Source organism: Toxotes jaculatrix, chromosome 14 (genome assembly GCF_017976425.1).
Source record: "Toxotes jaculatrix isolate fToxJac2 chromosome 14, fToxJac2.pri, whole genome shotgun sequence".
Taxonomy (NCBI): Eukaryota; Metazoa; Chordata; class Actinopteri; family Toxotidae; genus Toxotes; species Toxotes jaculatrix.
This window is the reverse complement of record NC_054407.1, coordinates 3,701,432-3,719,505: the sequence shown is the minus strand read 5'-3', so window position 1 is coordinate 3,719,505 and position 18,074 is coordinate 3,701,432. Positions and strand designations below refer to the sequence as shown.

The window sequence follows — 18,074 nt, the reverse complement described above, 5'->3', positions numbered from 1 at the left end:
TCATCCCACACATACCGCACTTTTCCATATATTCATCAGAATACTATGTCTCATATCATAAACACAATGATCTCTACCACCCTCTAGTATGGCTCCTGGCCATATAGGCATTTACTGTATAAATGATCTACTGCAAGATACTTAAGGTTGTTAGCACTGTAGTGATTTCAAATTCCCTATACATACATGGGTTCTTGAATTACAATCAAAGATAAAACAAATGATCTTTCTTTTATACAATCTAACATTAAGAAACATTTTATTTAAAAGCTATAACAGGGATTTGACTCATTTTGAACAACAGAGTGACCAGTGCTGATCTAGTAATCCATCTAAGTAGTTTCCTGAAGTGTGGCCTTTAATCATTACACCATTGGAAGTGACATTAAGAAATCTGCTTTAAGCAAGTTTATTGTTTAATATTTCCTTTGTATGTCCTGTCACATATCATAGACATCTTGGATCAAACTGTGAGGAAACTCACACACTTTCCAAAGTGAACTGACGGTCTGAAGGATGCGCACCACTCACAGACAGTGATGGAAGAATTATCATTACAGTATTATTACCAAAATGTCATTTTTTTGCAGAACGTGTCAAATGATCATATAACAATCTATCATATATATATATATACACACACACACACACACGGAAATTATATACTGCAAATTCAGTTTTGTTCAGTACTTGTGCTTAAAGATTGAAGTAATGCAACGTTATGGATCCCAACTGCCGTAAAACCTCGAAGAAGAAGAAGAAGAAGAAGAAGCAGCTAACCTCCTAAGCAGAATGTGGCGGTAATGTACCAAACGCTACTGTTAGCTGTCCGTAGCCATTAATAGGCAAGAAGAAGAACGCCCATTTTGCTCATACTGTCCAGGCATCGAAGTGGGCTGAAATATCAACAGACAGATAGAAGAGGACAAAGAGCTGCAATGGACGGGTAAATGTGTTCACGTTACAGCTAATGCTTCTGGCTGCCCTTTCTACAGCGGTGCATATTGACAGAGACAGACTGATCCTTCTCCCGTAGTCAGTTTAAGATATGCTAACTGTTAGCTCAGCTGCGATCCTTATAATACAGCCGTTAGCTACCTAACTGTACCAAGTCCCAGTCAAACGTGGTACTTTATTGTTGTATTGTAGGGACGTGTACATTTATAGAAGAACGTGACTCGAGATCATATTCTATGCATCACAAGCTCGGTGGCAGAAAGTAACATTGCAGTTTAGCATAGTATCACCTACTACATGCGTTACATGTATGTTAACGTTAGCTAACGTTAGATTAAACTAGTAGCTACCGATAAGAGTTTAATGTGTGCGTTAAATGCTTGCATGGTAAATGGGGACAGTTTTGTTGGTTATTATTAGTGTAACAAGCTGTTAGCCTTGTGGGTTATAAATGAACCATGTCGTAGCCGACGTGGTAGGAGGACCTGTCAGTTCGTAAGGATCCTTTGTCTGAAGCTATGAAGCTAATGCATGCTACATACAACCTGTCATTACTGTGTTATAGCGTTAGCTGCATTACATTATGAGAACATGTGCAACAGCAGCATTAAAAAATAATAGCTGCATAATAACTGAATTCTAACATTTACGCAGCGACGTTTAAAATAGAATATATTTGATCTCCACTGATTTTGAAGATGTTTAAACAGGTTAGCTTCCATAGTGGTGTTTGATAGCAGCAGCATCTTCAAGCAAATTCATGAAAACGTTTCTGTGTGTTACAACTTTGTTATTAGTTGTTTATGGGGTCAAATTTGTCAACTAAAAGCTCAAAGAAAATGTGAAATTGCAAACCAGCCAACATAATTGAGTCATAGTTTTCACTTTGTGTTTCTCAGTTTATCTTTGCGCTTCTCTGTTTTTCTGAGTTTGGTCATTACGGTAAACGGATAAATGTTCCAGGGATTCTCTCTGTGTGAGACTGTAGTCCTCTGACTTCTGAGTTGTACTGCGATCGCCATATCGGTTTCTGGTTTCTTAGCATATTTACTGATCCCTGCATGATTTGCCAATGATAAATATCAAGGATGTGCACAGAATGGCCGATGTAATGTCCTCTGCACCCACCAGCCAACCACCGAGTTATACATAGCAAGTTCCATTCACAAGGTCAGTTATGTTTCTTTAGTCACCGTACGTATTTCCTCATTAAAAATAACAGGTGGTGGGAGTAGATAACAGTTATCTAATCTTCATTTTCACTTTCATGTGAGAGGTGCAGAGTGCTGGCAGAACAGACCATGGCTTTCAGCTGGTACAGTCTGGATTATGGTATCAGGGCTTGTTTTTCAGGAAAGTCTCTCTACTTATTATAACAAAATAATGAGTCTCGTGTGCAGATAACAAATAATGAGTTTCTGTGCAGGAAGGAAAATTCCCATACCAGGTGCAGAAAGCTATAATCTTTTCCACTCGCAGTGTCAGCAAACTTAGCTACATGAAGCCACACTGTGTTGGAAGATCATTGCATAACACATGAACACATGAATTCCTTTTTGCCATGATGCAAACTAAATGTAAGTCACGCAATAAATAGAAGAATTGTCTCCACATAATTTATCATCAAACTTCAGTCTTACCTTAACAGAATGAATACTATGCAAACTGAACAGAGAGGAACAAGCATTTTCTGTACTCACAGGTGGGACTGAAGCACAGAAGCACCCTCAACCCCTGAGACCAAACAGGAATTGCTTTTATTTAACTTTAATTCTTATACTACAACCACACACACTTTATGTTACCTCCACTGATCATCCTATCTTTTCCACGTCTAAATAAATGGCTACGCTGGGAGGGGGCCACTGGTCCACTCTGCTCTTGGTAAAGCTCAGGCTGTCTTGCCCTTGTTATATCAACCAGCTATGAAGGCTGGAGGTCACTCTGCTCCCCACCATGATGCTCCACTACACCCACATCTACCTCTAGCTGCCTAGCGACTGATCTGTCCTCTTGCATGTTTGTTGCAACACCTGCAGCTTAAGTCTGTGTAGATGCAAATGGCATTTCTTTGTCACATTACAGGTCTTTCTCATATTTTTGAATGACAGTAATTTTCGGCTGCAGTTTATGTTGACTGGTTTGCAAATCCATGTTTCGTTGCATATTTTTTAACAGACAAATTTCACCCCATAGCTGTGGGCAACACCAGGACGATGCAGATATGGGATAAGTAAACAAATATCCATGTGCTGAAGTAATTCAGTCATTGCTCAATTCTTGAACCTATAGAACTGTTAAAGGGCCGTATCTGCTTCCCTGCACATAAATAACCAGGAGTCTGGAAAAATTAACATTTAAACGGCTATTTTGCATGATTTTTATTTAAACTTTATCTGACTAGTTACACTAGTGTGCAGCATTTTTATCTAGTTCATACTTTCACTAATTCCCCTTCCCTTCTGAGTTAAAGTTACATTTTCTTGAAAATTTGAAATAACATTATTTTCTCTTTTTTTTCCCTCCCTGCATTGTATCCATTGGCAGAGATGTCGCGGTTGGTGTGAAGGCAAGCTGTCTCTTATTTACGAATTTCACATGAACACATACATTTGCATGGGATTTTGTCTAAAATAGGCTGGATGTACAATTGTTGTATTTTAGGATAGGTCTGTTGGATGTATGTATTATACTGACAGTTTTAGAATTAGTTTGAAATTGAGATGTAAATGAAAGTTTAATTTCTGTGTCTGTTTTGTTTTCTTAACTTTCCAGAGAGGCTCAGATGAGCTCAACATGTATGGTAGCAGCCCCAACTCTATGACCGGTAAGATCGACCTTAATCCTGATGGGAACAGCAAACACAACCCACCATCATTTCAGACACTAATCCATAATATCAATAGTAAATGGAAAGTAAGTGGACAGGAAGTCGGGTCATGGTAACACGTGACCCTCATAGCTTTTGAAACGCCTGCACAGATTTTCAGAAACCTGGAAGATGTCACTTATATCAGGAGCTGAATAACCAGAATCAGAATTTGAAGTTACTGAATGTGTGTGTGTGTGTGTGTCCACGTTCAGCGAATGGCAGTGACAGTAAGAAACAGCGTCTGGATGAATCACCTCCCTCCAGAGTTCTCCACATCAGGAAACTTCCCAATGAAGTGTCAGAGACTGAAGTCATTGCTTTGGGGCTGCCCTTTGGAAAGGTCACCAACATACTGATGCTCAAGGGGAAAAACCAGGTAAGCTGTAATAAATGTCAGCCAGTGCTTTGGGGTGAAAGTGATAGAATAACATAACCTAGCAATCACAACAACACTTAAAAACAAAAACAAATCTCCTCCTGGACAATGTGACACTAACTTTTATTCAGTTGAACTTTTTTTTTTAAATGCTATATTACTGTGCTTTTCCAGGCGTTTCTGGAGTTGGGTACAGAGGAAGCAGCAATCACGATGGTGAACTACTACACAGCTGTCACACCACAGGTCTGAAATGGAGCGGTGTTCATCCATGTTGCACTTTATCATTATTTTCTGTTTAATTGGAAGCGATGCTAGCTGAAGTGTTTATTATATGGATCTTATTCTGTTTAGGTCAGGAACACACCTGTCTTCATCCAGTACTCCAACCACAAGGAACTGAAAACAGACTCCGCTCTGAACCAGGTATACACACAGATATATACGTGTGCCCTTAACACTATGTTTCAACCAAACCGGATGGTTTGATTGGTGTAGGAGTTTGATGCCTTTTCCTCACCATGTGTCCATATTCTTGTCTTTCCACCCAGAGAGCCCAGGCTGTGCTGCAGGCGGTGTCAGCAGTTCAGGATGGAAGCTCTCCCTCTTCTGACCCAGGAGTTCTGGACCTGGCTCCGCCCCCCAGCCCAGTCCTGCGAATTATTATTGATAACATGTTTTATCCTGTGACGCTGGACGTTCTACAACAGGTAAAACTTCACAGAAATTCACCAGTCAGATTGGTGCACACAGCCCCATAGCCAAGTTTGACTGGTTTATCATTTTCCTCTGCTTTACTATAAAGTTGTCTATAAAAATGAAATTAAAAAGACATCCCGGCCCCACCCAAATCCCCCTTGGTGCATCTGTTAGAAATGCCGACCCAACTCACAGCTTTAAACTACAGTGTTAACAGTTCAGTTGGACAAATTTGTTATTCAGATCAAGCTTGACCAAGTTTCTGTGTTATTCTCCATGAACTATTTGACTCTTGCAGATCTTCAGCAAGTTTGGAACCGTGATGAAGATAATAACCTTCACCAAGAACAACCAGTTTCAGGCTCTTCTGCAGTTCAGTGACCCTGTCAATGCTCAGCAGGCTAAACTGGTAGGATCATATGAAAGTGATGGCAGTTATATCTGAAACCAGTCTTAAACAGTTCCGACTGCATGAGGTTTCAACTGTGTGCACGTGTGTGCATTTGTGTATGACGTTCAAATTAGACTTAACATGTCACCTTTCTGTTCTGTATACTGGCCTGGCCTTTTTATAACTGTAAAGTGTTGTGCTGAGTATTTATCATAGTCACAGCTGTTTAAAAAGGAATCCAAGGGATTCTTATCAAGATTCTCCTAAATATAAATATCAGCATTGACCTAAAAGAAATCAGTCAGGCTGTGCCTGGTGGGGAAAAAAAAAAAAAAAAGTCAATATAAAAAAAAACACTGCTATGATAACACATTATAATTCTTTCTTCCTCTTTCACTCCTTCACACCAGTCTTTGGATGGACAGAACATCTATAATTCATGCTGTACTCTGCGGATAGACTTCAGTAAACTGGTCAACCTCAACGTCAAATACAACAATGATAAGAGTCGAGATTACACCAGACCTGACCTTCCTACTGGAGACGGAGAGGCAACCAACAAGGATCATTCTTTACTGGGTAAATACACCTCTGCCTTGAACTACCTACACCACATTCATTCATATCTCCTTCCAGAGCATCCATAATACTTTACTGTTCCAGCTGTGGCTCCAGTCATGCACTGAAATGATGACCTCCTTCAGGGTCATGTTTTTTTTTTTTTTGGCCAATTCTGCAGCTCAGTCGTGTCTCAGTCAAAGGCCAAGATGACACAGTAAACAAGACAGTTATCCCTCCAGTCTGTGATATAAGGTTAAAAAGTCAGCTGTCCCCAGGTAACACATTGAAACCCTGTTCAATGCACATCAAACTTGACAGCAAGGTGTTGATCATAGAACCTTATTTAATGAAGCATCAGCCAAAAAGTAAGTTAAGACTGAGCAGGACTCCTTTAGATGCACACTTTTGGGATGCACTGTATATATAAAATGACTGGATCGAAACTGAATGAGTAAATGATGCTCATGCTGGGTGATACTGCAATGTAATCTTTCATGGTCATGTTTTCTGGCATTATGCAGTACTGCAAAGATGTTGGTGTCTCTGTTTCTTAACTAATAACTTGTTAGTCCTTTCCTCTCTGTGCCATTTTTCAGATTCAAAATATTTACTCTTAAAGGACAAGTTCACATATTTTAAGTCTGTCTTAAAACATCAGTCAGGTCAGTCAGTTAAATACTGTCTTGTCTTCAGGGTGATTCTGAACCACCCACCAGGTAACAAGTGGTAAACCCAATGCTCCATGTGTACCGATACAATTATTTTATCACAAAAGCAACAGACAACTTCTGAATGAACGCCATTCATTCCTGTTCATTAGATTTTATTCTTTATTCTCGCTTTCTCTCTGTTCCTCCCTTCTCTCCTCCACTGGGTCAGCAAACAGGAAGTTAGCAGCAGGTTGTTAGTGTGCACCTCCTTTACTTACCTAAGAAACGTTGTTATTGTGCGATGAAGTTGTGGATCAGTGGCATTAGGGCAGGTTAACAAGGGGGGGTTTGAGGCAAAAGCAAAGAGAAAAGAATTTCACTGCTCTCCTCTATTTATTCATCTTTTCATCTTTACCTTCTATCTGTTCCAGCCACCAACATCTTTGTTACTGCCTTTTTTTTTTTTTAAATCACGGTGTGACTGTGGGTCGGTTATGGTGTCAAAACACAGCACACAGTTTATGCTATAAACAAGTATATTCATTCCTTTCTACAAAGCAGGTCCATTCAAGGTGATACTACAGCATGAAATTACAGAGGTGGCAGGCTGCCAGTGTCCTATGGGGGTAACAACACAGACTAGACTTTCTACCCAGTGTCTTGCAGTGAAGGGATGTCAATAATCTGCAATGATATTTACTCCTTTTGGGGACAGAGAGCGTTATAACATGCAGCAATGTTCCTCTAACTGGGTGTTCCACTGTGGACCCTTCCATTATGTGGTAGATGTGCTGTAACTACCCTGATGTACTCCTCACTGATGCACAGAGAAATTGCCTCGGTTCAGTGGACCACATCCCTTTTTATTTAGACTCTGATGCTTCCCTTAGAAATTAGTTTCTTCCTCTGCAGTGATGTGCATTATCGATTATTCTGCCCTCGCGGTACATTTCCAACATATTAACATTATGGTACGCAAATGAAATAAAACAGATGCACACAAACAAAACCGACGGAGCAGCCGGAGACATAAAATGTCGCCCTCTGGCGGACAGTCTAAAACGTCGCGTCACTTTGCAAAGGAATTATTTACGTCAGTGTATGAAACTAGCGAGCATAACTCAGCCAAACACGAGATGCAAACGTGATAAAATATACCAAACAAGTTACACCAAGATAAAAGAGTATATTCAATTCGTCTTTACTTACAGACTTACAGAGAGATTTAACCAAGGTCCATAGTGGAGTTATTTTCGTACCCGTTCCTTACGCTACTTCCTGAAACTGGTGCGTCGCCGATACAGGTCCGACTACAAACAACGACCAAACCCGGCAGGGCGGAACATTGATTAATCGGCTGATTTATTTTCTCAATTAGTCAGTTGTTTCGTTTATGGAAAAACATCCAGCGTCCAACTAAAATTACTACAAAACCCAAAACTTAAAAATATTCAGCTTACAGTGGTGTATGACAAAGAAAAGTGGCTAATCTTCTCTTTTTAGAGGGTGAAGTTCACAAATATCTGGAATTTTGTGTTGTTAATAAATCAGTCATCACAATAGTTGCTAATTATTACTCTGTCAATCAGCTACTTGATCAATCGACCCATCATTTCAGCTCTAATTGTAATAATAAACAAGACAATTATAGACAAGACTGGCAGCTTCTCCTAGCATTTACATTGAAGGGAAATTGCTTTGTTACAACTGTGCAGCACACAGTTTGGAAAGAGGAAGTAATAAGTAAAAAGTAATAACTGCTATAAATAGTAATAATGATAAAAACACAGTGAATAAGAAAAATATAAAATGCAAATGGACAAAAATGAATGTGTGAGGTAGAATCTTCAGGTAACGAATCTTCTTGTAATGCTGTGCACAAACTGAGAGAGAACGTGGGAAACTTAGTCTTGTCCAGTCACACAGTAACAGAGTGGATGACGTCAATAGCTCTGTGTGCAGCATTGTACACATATAACATACATATGAAAGTATTATGTTAATTTACTGCGATGCAGGTCAACTCCAGAGAGGTTGTCTATTGCTCTGTGAAGACTGATATAACCTGACCTTGAGACTCTGTTATATTATTATTATTATTATTATTATTATTATTATTATTATCACTGCAATAGGAGTTAAAATGATGTTAAATGACATAATTATTTATTTTTGTTTCTGTAACAATTTCAGCAGAGTTCACATGGTTTTCCACATGTAACTGAAATGGACAGTTTCTCTGTAGTTGTGGCCCTGTCCCCATTCAGTGAAGTCAGTGAAGAAGAACAGCTCCTCATCTCAGTGAAACCAGACAGTCCTGCAACGCTTCCTCTTGCAAAAAAAATAAAATAAAATAAAATAATAATAATATGTACCTGCTTTGTGAAACACTTGTGTGGGAACTTAGATGGACATTTTCAGCCACTGAACAATCATTCAGTGCTAATGTTTAGTTTTGCTTTTCTTTAATTCATCCTTAGTATGTTTTGTAAACTAGATGTGTTGTAGATGTAATTTTAAATTGATTTAAAAAATGTTTAAATTGGCAAAAATTAAATTAAACAGCACAATAGAGGGGGTATTTGTGGTCTCAGATATTTGATGTAATGACAATATTTTCTCATTGCAATATAATACTGATATCTTAATAATTTATTGACTTAGGTTGATTTGGTTTCTTGTGATAACTGTGTTCTTTAGTGTGAGGTTAGATAAGTATTATGTGGTATCAATCTAGTTGTCATTGTCTTGTAGGTACCCCATCTGGAGCGCTAGCTTCCTACTCTAGTGGAGGAGGTTACTCATCTTCTCTCTCCCTCTCGCAGGGTGGAGGTACCTATCTTTTCTTTTTTTTTTGTAATTCTGTTTTTCCATCATTCTGTCTTTGCTATTCTCTGTCCTGCTGCTGTCCTGTCTCTCATGTCCTGCTCTGGTTGTGTGAATGCTCCAGGGCTGGAAAGGTTTTCTGTCAGTGGCCGTACTAGTTGATATGACAGCTGTATCATTTTCATGATACTGACATAGTTATTGTATATTTTACTGCTTGTCTGTGGAAGTCATCAGCCTAAATGAATTATAAGATACCTTGATTAACAGTGGTACAGTTGGAAGAGTCCTTAATATTGACCAAAAAGCAGCTATGAACAGTTCCAGCTGATATGTGTCTGTTCATGTCTTCACAATCCTGTGAACCTTAGTTAAAACTTAGGTTCCTCGGTTACCATTTAACCAGCTTCTTTTTTTAATTTCAAGGTCATTCCACATTGCTTTTTCTACCTTAAATTCACTTTTCTTTCAGTCTTAAAATGTCTTTTGGTGTTCTGTCCTTCTGCAGAGAAATATAAACAGTCATATATATAATTTCACCACAGCTTTTACTCTCTACATTTGTTGGGCGTTGGTGTTTTTGCTGCCGTAGTTTTAACTTTTGCTCATCTAGTTTCCTGCAGCTGTATTTCGTGTTCCATGCTGATTGGTTTCTTGTCTTGTGTTGTCCTAACAGGAGCCATCAGTCCTCTGAGTGCTGCGGCAGCAGCGGCAGCAGCTGCAGGTCGCGTTGCTCTGTCTGGGTCCGGAGTGTCAGGAGTCCTGTTGGCATCCAACCTAAATGAAGAGGTACACGATCCGCAAATACAGCTTAGCTGTGAACGAACGAACATTTACACGCTCTGCTTTGAGTAACTCATTTCAGCTATTGAGCAGACACAGCTGAATGAGTTTCTTGAGTAACTGACAGTAAGTGTGAGTTTACGTGTGGATGTGTGGTTGAATGTGTGCTTTAGCCTGCTCTGCAGCATGATTTATCATGCATCTTCCACCAAGGTGAAGGCCATCTAATATCATTTAAGATGGATTCAAGTCACCGTGTGACTGTGGGTCCTCGAGACTCAGAGAATAATACTGAAATTATAATCACATAATAGTGTTTCCAAGCATTACATCTGCCAAAGGACGGGTAACCGAGTTCAGACGGAACAGGGTGATACTTCTGTCATTCTTTGTTTCACAGAATAAAAAGAAACAGTGAGTTAATATTTGAGAAAAAAAGGAGCATTTTTACTATCTGTTTGCTACAGGACTTGCATCTATTTCTTTTCACCTCCAAAATACAGTGAGGTCCAAAAGTCTGTCCTCGGACCTTTGAAGCCCACTGTATGTAATTTGCCCACGGTGGCCAAACTTACATATAACTGTATACTTTGATTATCTTTGATTTCTGTTTCTTCTGTCAATTTTCAGTTAATTCTCTAATTGTGAACATGTGCCTACTCTGTCATCTGTATCTCTGATCCTACCTGTTACCTGTATGTTCCATCTCTCTATCAGAGCCCTTCTCTCTCTGTCTGTCTTTGTCCCTCTCATGTCCCCCTGTTGAGAGGGACTCCACAGTGGAGTGGTGGTTTTCACACTTCTGCCCCCCCTCCTGGTAAAGTCTTGGTGCAGCAGCTGTGTCCTGGCTTGGTTTGGTAACACTATACAGTCCTCTGTGGTGACCCATCAGCTTGCCAGCACGGTCCAGAGGCTAGGTAGTGGTTGACTGTGGTGTGGCAGCTTTTCATTTTGTGAGTGTTGAATCCAAGGTTGGTTTTTCCAGTTCCTTGTTCGTCCTCTCTCAGCTGTGTCGTCAGGTGGGAAGGCTAACATCTGTGGCACGTTACAGAGCCCTGTTTTCAGGTAGCTTAGCAGTAAAACCCCAAGCACAGAAAAAAAAACTCGTCTTAAAATTTAAATCCAGTCTGAGAAAGACCCGGCTGAAACATTTTAACGCCGTTTATTTAGAGCACAGCTGCAACGGCGCTGGACGAGAGCAGCAGATTAGTTTGGTTAGTTTAGTTCATGTGTGGCAGTGACACACTCCAGATTTAGATTTTGAATGTCCCATTCAAAGGTGATTGCTTTATGCCATGACGACGCAGGTCTCGTGGGATGTTGGACATCCTGCTGTTCCGATTGACTCGTCTTCCATTATTAAGATTGTTGTCAATTGTGTTTGAGGATTTTCTTACTTTTTTCCACTAAAGCAATCAGATTGAAGTTGCACTCTACATGTACAGTTCCTCTGCATGTAACTGTGTTAGTCTGTTCTGCCGGTCAGAGACTCTTATCCTGCCAACATTTACCTCCAGTTACATGTGATCCGATTGGCCACTCGCTTCATGGTACTGCCCCCTACTGGTTCGATATCTCCTGCCACTCAGTCTCTCATTCACCTGTTTAATTTTTTTTTTTTTTGATGTATTCATCCATTCATTCCTTAATGTGTTATTTTCTACCTCCCTCCCATCTTTCATTTTCCTCACTGATGAATGCATCCAGCAGGGAGAGAGGGTGTGTGTGTGTGTGTGTGTGTGTGTGTGTGTGTGTGTGTGTGTGTGTGTGTGTGTGTGTGTGTGTGTGTGTGTGTGTGTGTGTGTGTGTGTTTGGAAACAAACCAGCAATCATTCAGACTCCGTTGATGTCCCACTGATGCTCTGTTTACTGACCTCTGCTTTGGTTTTTGTCCTCCTCTCCTCCTTTCTCCCTCCCCCCCCTCCCCTCCTTTCCTCCCTCCTCTGCCCCCCCCCCCCCCCCCTCCCCCACACACACATTTACCTCTCCTGAAACCCTCCCCCTCTTATGTATGTTTTCCTTTCATCTCCTTTTCCTCTGTTCCCTCCTCACTTTTCTTATTCTGGCCTAACCCGACTTTGGCTTTGCCGTTTTGATCCAAACCCCCTCCAACCTCGGCCCCCCCACCCCACCCCCCCCCCCCTCCTCCTCCTCCCCCATTCCCTCCATCTTTGCTCCACTCCTCATCATCATGGAAACCACCACCTCCCCCCTCGTCCAACGCTGGGCGGGTCTGATCTCTACCTTCGTCTCTCCTTCTTCCTCCTCCTCTGCTCCTCCTCTTCCTGTCCTCTGCTCTGCGGTCTCTCTCTCTAAAGATGGTCACGCCTCAAAGTCTCTTTACCCTCTTCGGTATGTTCAACCTCTACTATTCTATCTGTATATCTCTCTCTGTTAATCCGATTTTGTTCACTTTCTTCAGTGATGTCGTGGACACGCTTGTTCCTCTGTATCTTTCTGTGTCTCCAAGCCTTCCTCTGTCATATTGTACACCACAGAGTTCAAATCTGCTTCTGTCTCTACATTAAAGACAGAGTGAGTCTGAGAGAGTGTGTGTTTGGTCAGCTTATCTCTTAACTGATGAGAACAAAGACGCCAAAATCATTCAAGTGTTTCTGTGAAACAGCAGCAAACAGTTTGCAGTAACAATAATTAGCATTGCAACAGAATTCATTAGACAGCACAGAAAAAATGATGGAGGGGGAGGAGGAGGAGGAAGAAGGGGAGGAGGAGGAAGGGGTTGGTTCCTACACTGGGTTCCATATTCAGTCTGTTAGCCAGTTGTCAAAATGCCCCATCCAGTAAACAAACCTTCCATCCCTCGTTGTGGTCCTTTTTTTTTTTATTAGCAAAATAATCTATGAAATATTTTCATTTGGATAAATCTTATAAATAATTCTCTCTGCGAGCCAGTCGCTCCACTTGGCCACAGATTATTATAGAAAGAAAGACGATTCTCCAGCGTCCCTCTGTTCTGCGAGTGGACCGTCCGGTCTGTCTATTACCAGGATAGTGTCTGTTAAATTGTGTTTGGTTTTTTTGGTTTTTTTGTAGAAGACCGGAGCCTCCAGTCCACCAGGGTCAGGAGGATTATGTGTGTGTTTATGTTCTCACCATAATAACAGTTAAGCTGATCAGGACATTCCAGTGTTCTCCCTGAGACTCGTTCTAGCTTTTAAACCCTCTGCATCTCTTCCTTTCTTTTTGCCTCTTTCTCTAGATTTTGTATTAATCGAGTGCAGTCACACTGTCACACCTGTTCATGTTATTCTACGTCTTTCCAGTTGGGACGACCTGCCTCTCAGTCACTGCAGTTAGACATAAGGGTCACATTAGACCATCGACCAGCCCAGACATCTGTCCTGACACTTATTGGACCAGTTTTAGCTACTCCAGGACGTCCACAGAGACTAAAGATATCTAACATTTGTGTTTTGTCCTAGTTCGGTCCATATCTTTGTAAAGGTTTAGTAGACGTCTTTTCTTTCACACTGTCCACTTCTAATTTTACATTGTTATTCATCGAATCAAGCTGAGTTTCTGAATCGTCCACGTGCTGATCAGTCCACACATTAACCAGTCAGCCAGGGGCCAAACACGTTCAGGTGTGTACAGCTCAGCTGAGGCGTCTGACCACTTGGTTACACAGAAGCTTTTCACTGAGTTTCTAGAGGTCAAGTCAAATCGGAAGAGTCCACTTTTTCTTTTCATTTGTCTTTCTGGCACTAACTTTATTCCTTCCATCCTTCACACCTCTCCTTTTTTTTTTTTATCTTCGTCGGCTTCATCTCTCCTGCTCTGTCTGTTCTGTCCTCCTCCTCCTCCTCCTCATCTTCTGCTCTACCCTGCTCTCTCTTGCTCGCTCTCTCCCTCTCTCGGTCTGCCTCTCTCTCTCTCTCTCTCTCTCTCTCTCTCTCTCTCTCTCTCTCTCTCTCTACCTTCAGGAGTCTATGGTGATGTCCAGAGGGTGAAGATCCTCTACAACAAAAAGGACAGCGCTCTGATCCAACTGTCGGATGGCAACCAGGCCCAGCTGGGTGAGTTCTGAATGTTCGTAGTAACCAACAGACGGTCTCACGGTTGCAGTTCTGTCAGGCTCATGTTTCCCTTGTTTTTGTAGCTATGAGCCACTTGAATGGTCAAAAGGTGTTTGGTAAAGTGATGAGAGTGACGCTGTCAAAGCACCAAACTGTGGCTTTGCCCAGAGAAGGACTGGACGACCAACTGCTAACTAAAGGTGAGAGGACATCTGCACTCTGGAGGCGAACCTGTCCATATCTTTGTAAATGCTTATTGTGCGTTAAGTTGTGATGGTGCCAGATGAATTGTTAAGTCAGTAACTTATGGTGTCAGAAAGGAACAGAAAGACCTGTGCAGCAGATACAGCTCTTTAAACACACAGTGGCCAAAGGTTAGGGGTTTCAAAGTAATTGGACATTTACATGTGAAGTTTAATAGTTAGTGGAAAAATCCTTTGCTAATGATTTTCATCCACGTTGTCTCCCAGGTCGCTTTTCTAGTTTTCCTGTGCTCACCTGCCTTTTTAGACCCACTTTTGACATCTCTCTGATAGATTTTTTTTTTCTTTTTGAGCCTCGTTATTTTCTTCTTCCCTTGCATGGCCACGTGTGCGCTCCTCATATTGACAGACGGCTCTGCCTCACAGTCTTAAATGGCAGCTCTCCGCCCTCAGTCGGCTCGGAGTCACGTGCGAGCTCTCTGTGCATGAGAGCCAGTGCGTAAAACAACACTCAGCTGCCTGAGGAACAGTGAATTTGAACCCTTGGAATTTGGGGCTGTGTTAAAATGGCTGAGCCACAGGTCTGTGAGCTTAGCAGACCTCTGTAGCCCAGTCGTCATGAGGCTACAATAACTACTGCTAGCATAACACACCCAAATGTTGGCGGTTGTGGTGCATTATGGGTAATATAGGCCCCAGTTTTTGAAAAGAAGAATGTGTGGAATGAGGTTCCTCTCAGCCCAGGTTCATTTATGTGTTCTGAATCTTTACAGGTTTGGTTAAAGCAGTAATATACAGCATTATGTTCTAATAACAGTAATAATAATAATGAATAATACCAACAATAATGTTTTAGCCAACATTATTGTCATTACATCAACATTTGGTTCTTGTTGGACAGATTTCTCTGGGTCTCCGCTCCATCGCTTTAAGAAGCCTGGATCCAAGAACTTCCAGAACATCTTTCCTCCCTCTGCAACACTTCATCTCTCCAATATCCGGTAGGACAGCACTCCACGGATTAGTCACATTACTTCCTCTTTGTGTCTGTCAGGCGAATAGTTTAATTAGCGTAGCGGCCTTTTCATGTTTTCCGTTCCCCAGGGACGGCGTTGGAGAGGATGATCTACGCCTCCTGTTCTCGAACAGCGGAGGAAGCGTCAAGGCCTTCAAGTTCTTCCAGTAAGAAAGGATTCAATGAGACGCTACAACTGTCTACATCAGAAATATCCTCTGTACTTTGTACATGCAAGATTAGTGGCTCATTCTGCTCTGGGTTGAGCTTCCCAGGATTAACTAGTTTTGTGTTTCCGTTTCATAATAATTCAGCTGTTTGACTCTTGGCTCTTCTCTTCATCAGGGACCGTAAGATGGCCTTGATCCAGATGTCGTCAGTAGAGGAGGCAATCAAAGCACTGATGGATCTTCACAACTATGACATGGGAGGGAACCACCATCTAAAAGTTTCCTTTTCAAAGTCCACCATCTAACCCTCACCCCCCGACTCCCAAACCTGAAGATCCACGACGAGCGAGGAAGCCACTACCATTATTCTGTCAACCCTCTCTTTTTCTCCCCAAACCTTAAATTAGGTAGTAACAGTATCACACATCATGTGATCAAATGTTAAAAATCCAAATTCAACAAAGTAAACCAGTAGAATCAGTTTGCAAAGTCAAACACCAGCTCAGTGTCTGCAGTGATGTAGAGGTGTACTCCTGGGTCTGTCAGCACGCCGTGACATCACTGTCGGGTGTGGTTACAGGTGCTCACCTCTGACCTGCTCTCTCACCTGTCCACATGACAGTCCCCTCCTACAAAGAGCGATTTCTTATTTTAAACCAGCGTCACTCAGACAGTCACTTCCTGCTCTGTGTGGCGGTATCTCCCAACACTTCTAACCACTTTTCTTCAGCAATCACGTGACTCCTCTTTCCTTTCCTGTGGTTCGAAGATGTCTTATGGACAGTGCAGTTTGTGACACACACACACACACACACAGCCTCGGTGTGCTGATTCCCTCCTTCAAACCTCATCGTGTTTGTTTGTGCACTTTGGTGCATTCACAAAAAAAAAAAACTTGGACTTTTCATCCAAGCTACAAGCATTAAGGAGCGGGCTCTGTTCTCTCCTCTCATCTGCAGTGTAAATATATGTTTTACATGATTACCAGCACCCAATGTTACTATGTAGGGATTTTAACAGCCTACAGTAAAACAGCTCGCAGCTTCAAACACGGCGCTGCACTACACACAATCGACTTCAGTGCCCAGAAACCCTCAAACTGTTTCCAATTTCAATGGACATTTTTTTTTTTTGTGAACAATCACTGACTGAGGGTGTTCATCCATTGGATCAAGAGCAGGAAGTTGATCCCAGCTGCTCTGTGGGTGATGATAAAAGGCATTCTGTGAAATGTGAATAATAATTTGAAGCTAATGATTCTTCTTAAGGACAAGTGAGTAAACCCCCCCCCCTCCACCCCCCACCCCCCACCCCCCACCCAGATTTCCTTTACTTGGAATGTATGGACAGTAACACTTTGTAATAATACTGAGGATCCAAAGGTGGCGTCTGTAATGTTCCTGTTTAAATCCCGCTGCATGTCAACGCTTTCTGTTTAGACGAGGTTTCAACATGTGATTCTGGTCTTGGTCTCTGATTTTTGGGGAGGAGACCTGTTGGGACCAAAGTACATACGCCTTTAGTCTGTGGTCTGGTTTTGCTGTTGACTGTCTTTGAACACTTCATTTTACAGGTAACGTTTGTTGATCCTTTTGGTTTTTTTTTTTTTTTAAATAGATCTTCCCAGTCTGACAACATGAGCTTATTTATCAGCCAGATATGCACAGAGAACTGTGTCAATGTTTGTCTCCAAAGTGTTTCTTCTTTTTTTTTTAATTTAATTTAATTTTTTCTTTTTTTTTTTTACTCATCTCGGTTCTTACTTGCAGCTGCAGAGTTTATTTTTGGATAGTTCTTCTCTTAGAGGATTGTTGTAAGTACTTCAGCTCTGTTTTTATTTTTCATTTTTTCATTTTTTTGTCATAAGATTTCAGATTAGCACAAATTAAACACGTCTTTTCTACCAAGGAGCCCAGGTTAAATTGTGTGTGTTTGTGTGTGTGTGTGTGTTTGGGCTGGGTTCAGACCTCTGCTCTCACCTGTCTTACCTGTCAACCTGTCAATAAACTTCTCTCACTCTGTTCAGCTCTGTCTCTCTGCTCTCACTTTTTTTCTCTTCACCTTTCTCTCCTTTAGCTGTTCTGTTCTTTCTACGTTTCCTCTGAGACGATATATAAAACGGACGGTGTGTTCAGACACTGTGTGGACAGGAGCACATGCTGATTTATTAACTGCTCTTTTCTGCTCCTAGGTATGATGTCCAGGTTGTTCAGTATTAATTGGACTCATTTTGAAATAAATTCAAGTTAGTTTTGTAAAAATATATAAAGGAAACAGTAATTTGTACAATAATAAATGATTAAAACTCTTAATTATGACATTTTCAAAAGTTTTCTTTCATAAAGATATGTTTTCCGACATGTTAATTTCATGTCACTTCATGTCAGTGGTATCGTCACCGCCCTCTCAGTACACTGACACACAAACTGACATATTTATTTAGCTTAACAAGGCTGCACATGCTTCCTAACCTTGCTGGTTTAACTAGTTAGGCAGTTGTTTGTTAAATCAAAGTGAAGAGACAGAATGGCAGC

The 18,074-nt window shown here is 41.2% G+C and overlaps 1 protein-coding gene across 2 annotated transcripts; it reads left to right on the top strand.

Moving 5' to 3' along the window:
• Positions 1-808: 808 nt before the first annotated feature.
• On the top strand, positions 809-17,807 carry LOC121192948 (polypyrimidine tract-binding protein 2-like). 2 transcript variants are annotated; one of them, XM_041054989.1, is made up of 17 exons: positions 809-946; positions 3,505-3,526; positions 3,733-3,784; positions 4,042-4,205; positions 4,380-4,451; positions 4,560-4,631; positions 4,757-4,915; positions 5,203-5,313; positions 5,706-5,874; positions 9,261-9,338; positions 10,009-10,121; positions 12,434-12,467; positions 14,060-14,152; positions 14,236-14,352; positions 15,257-15,356; positions 15,460-15,537; positions 15,716-17,807. In XM_041054989.1, exons 1-17 carry the CDS (start codon positions 939-941, stop codon positions 15,843-15,845), a joined length of 1,572 nt encoding a protein of 523 aa, XP_040910923.1. In that variant the 5' UTR covers positions 809-938; the 3' UTR covers positions 15,846-17,807. The 2 variants fall into 2 exon arrangements, with proteins under 2 accessions (XP_040910923.1, XP_040910924.1); XM_041054990.1 differs by lacking the exon at positions 9,261-9,338.
• Positions 17,808-18,074: the final 267 nt, after the last annotated feature.

Coding starts and splice junctions, on each gene's coding strand:
- LOC121192948 (XM_041054989.1), top strand. Junction 5,875..9,260: donor CAAGGATCATTCTTTACTGG/GTAAATACACCT, acceptor ATTGTCTTGTAG/GTACCCCATCTGGAGCGCTA. Junction 15,357..15,459: donor CTTCATCTCTCCAATATCCG/GTAGGACAGCAC, acceptor TCCGTTCCCCAG/GGACGGCGTTGGAGAGGATG.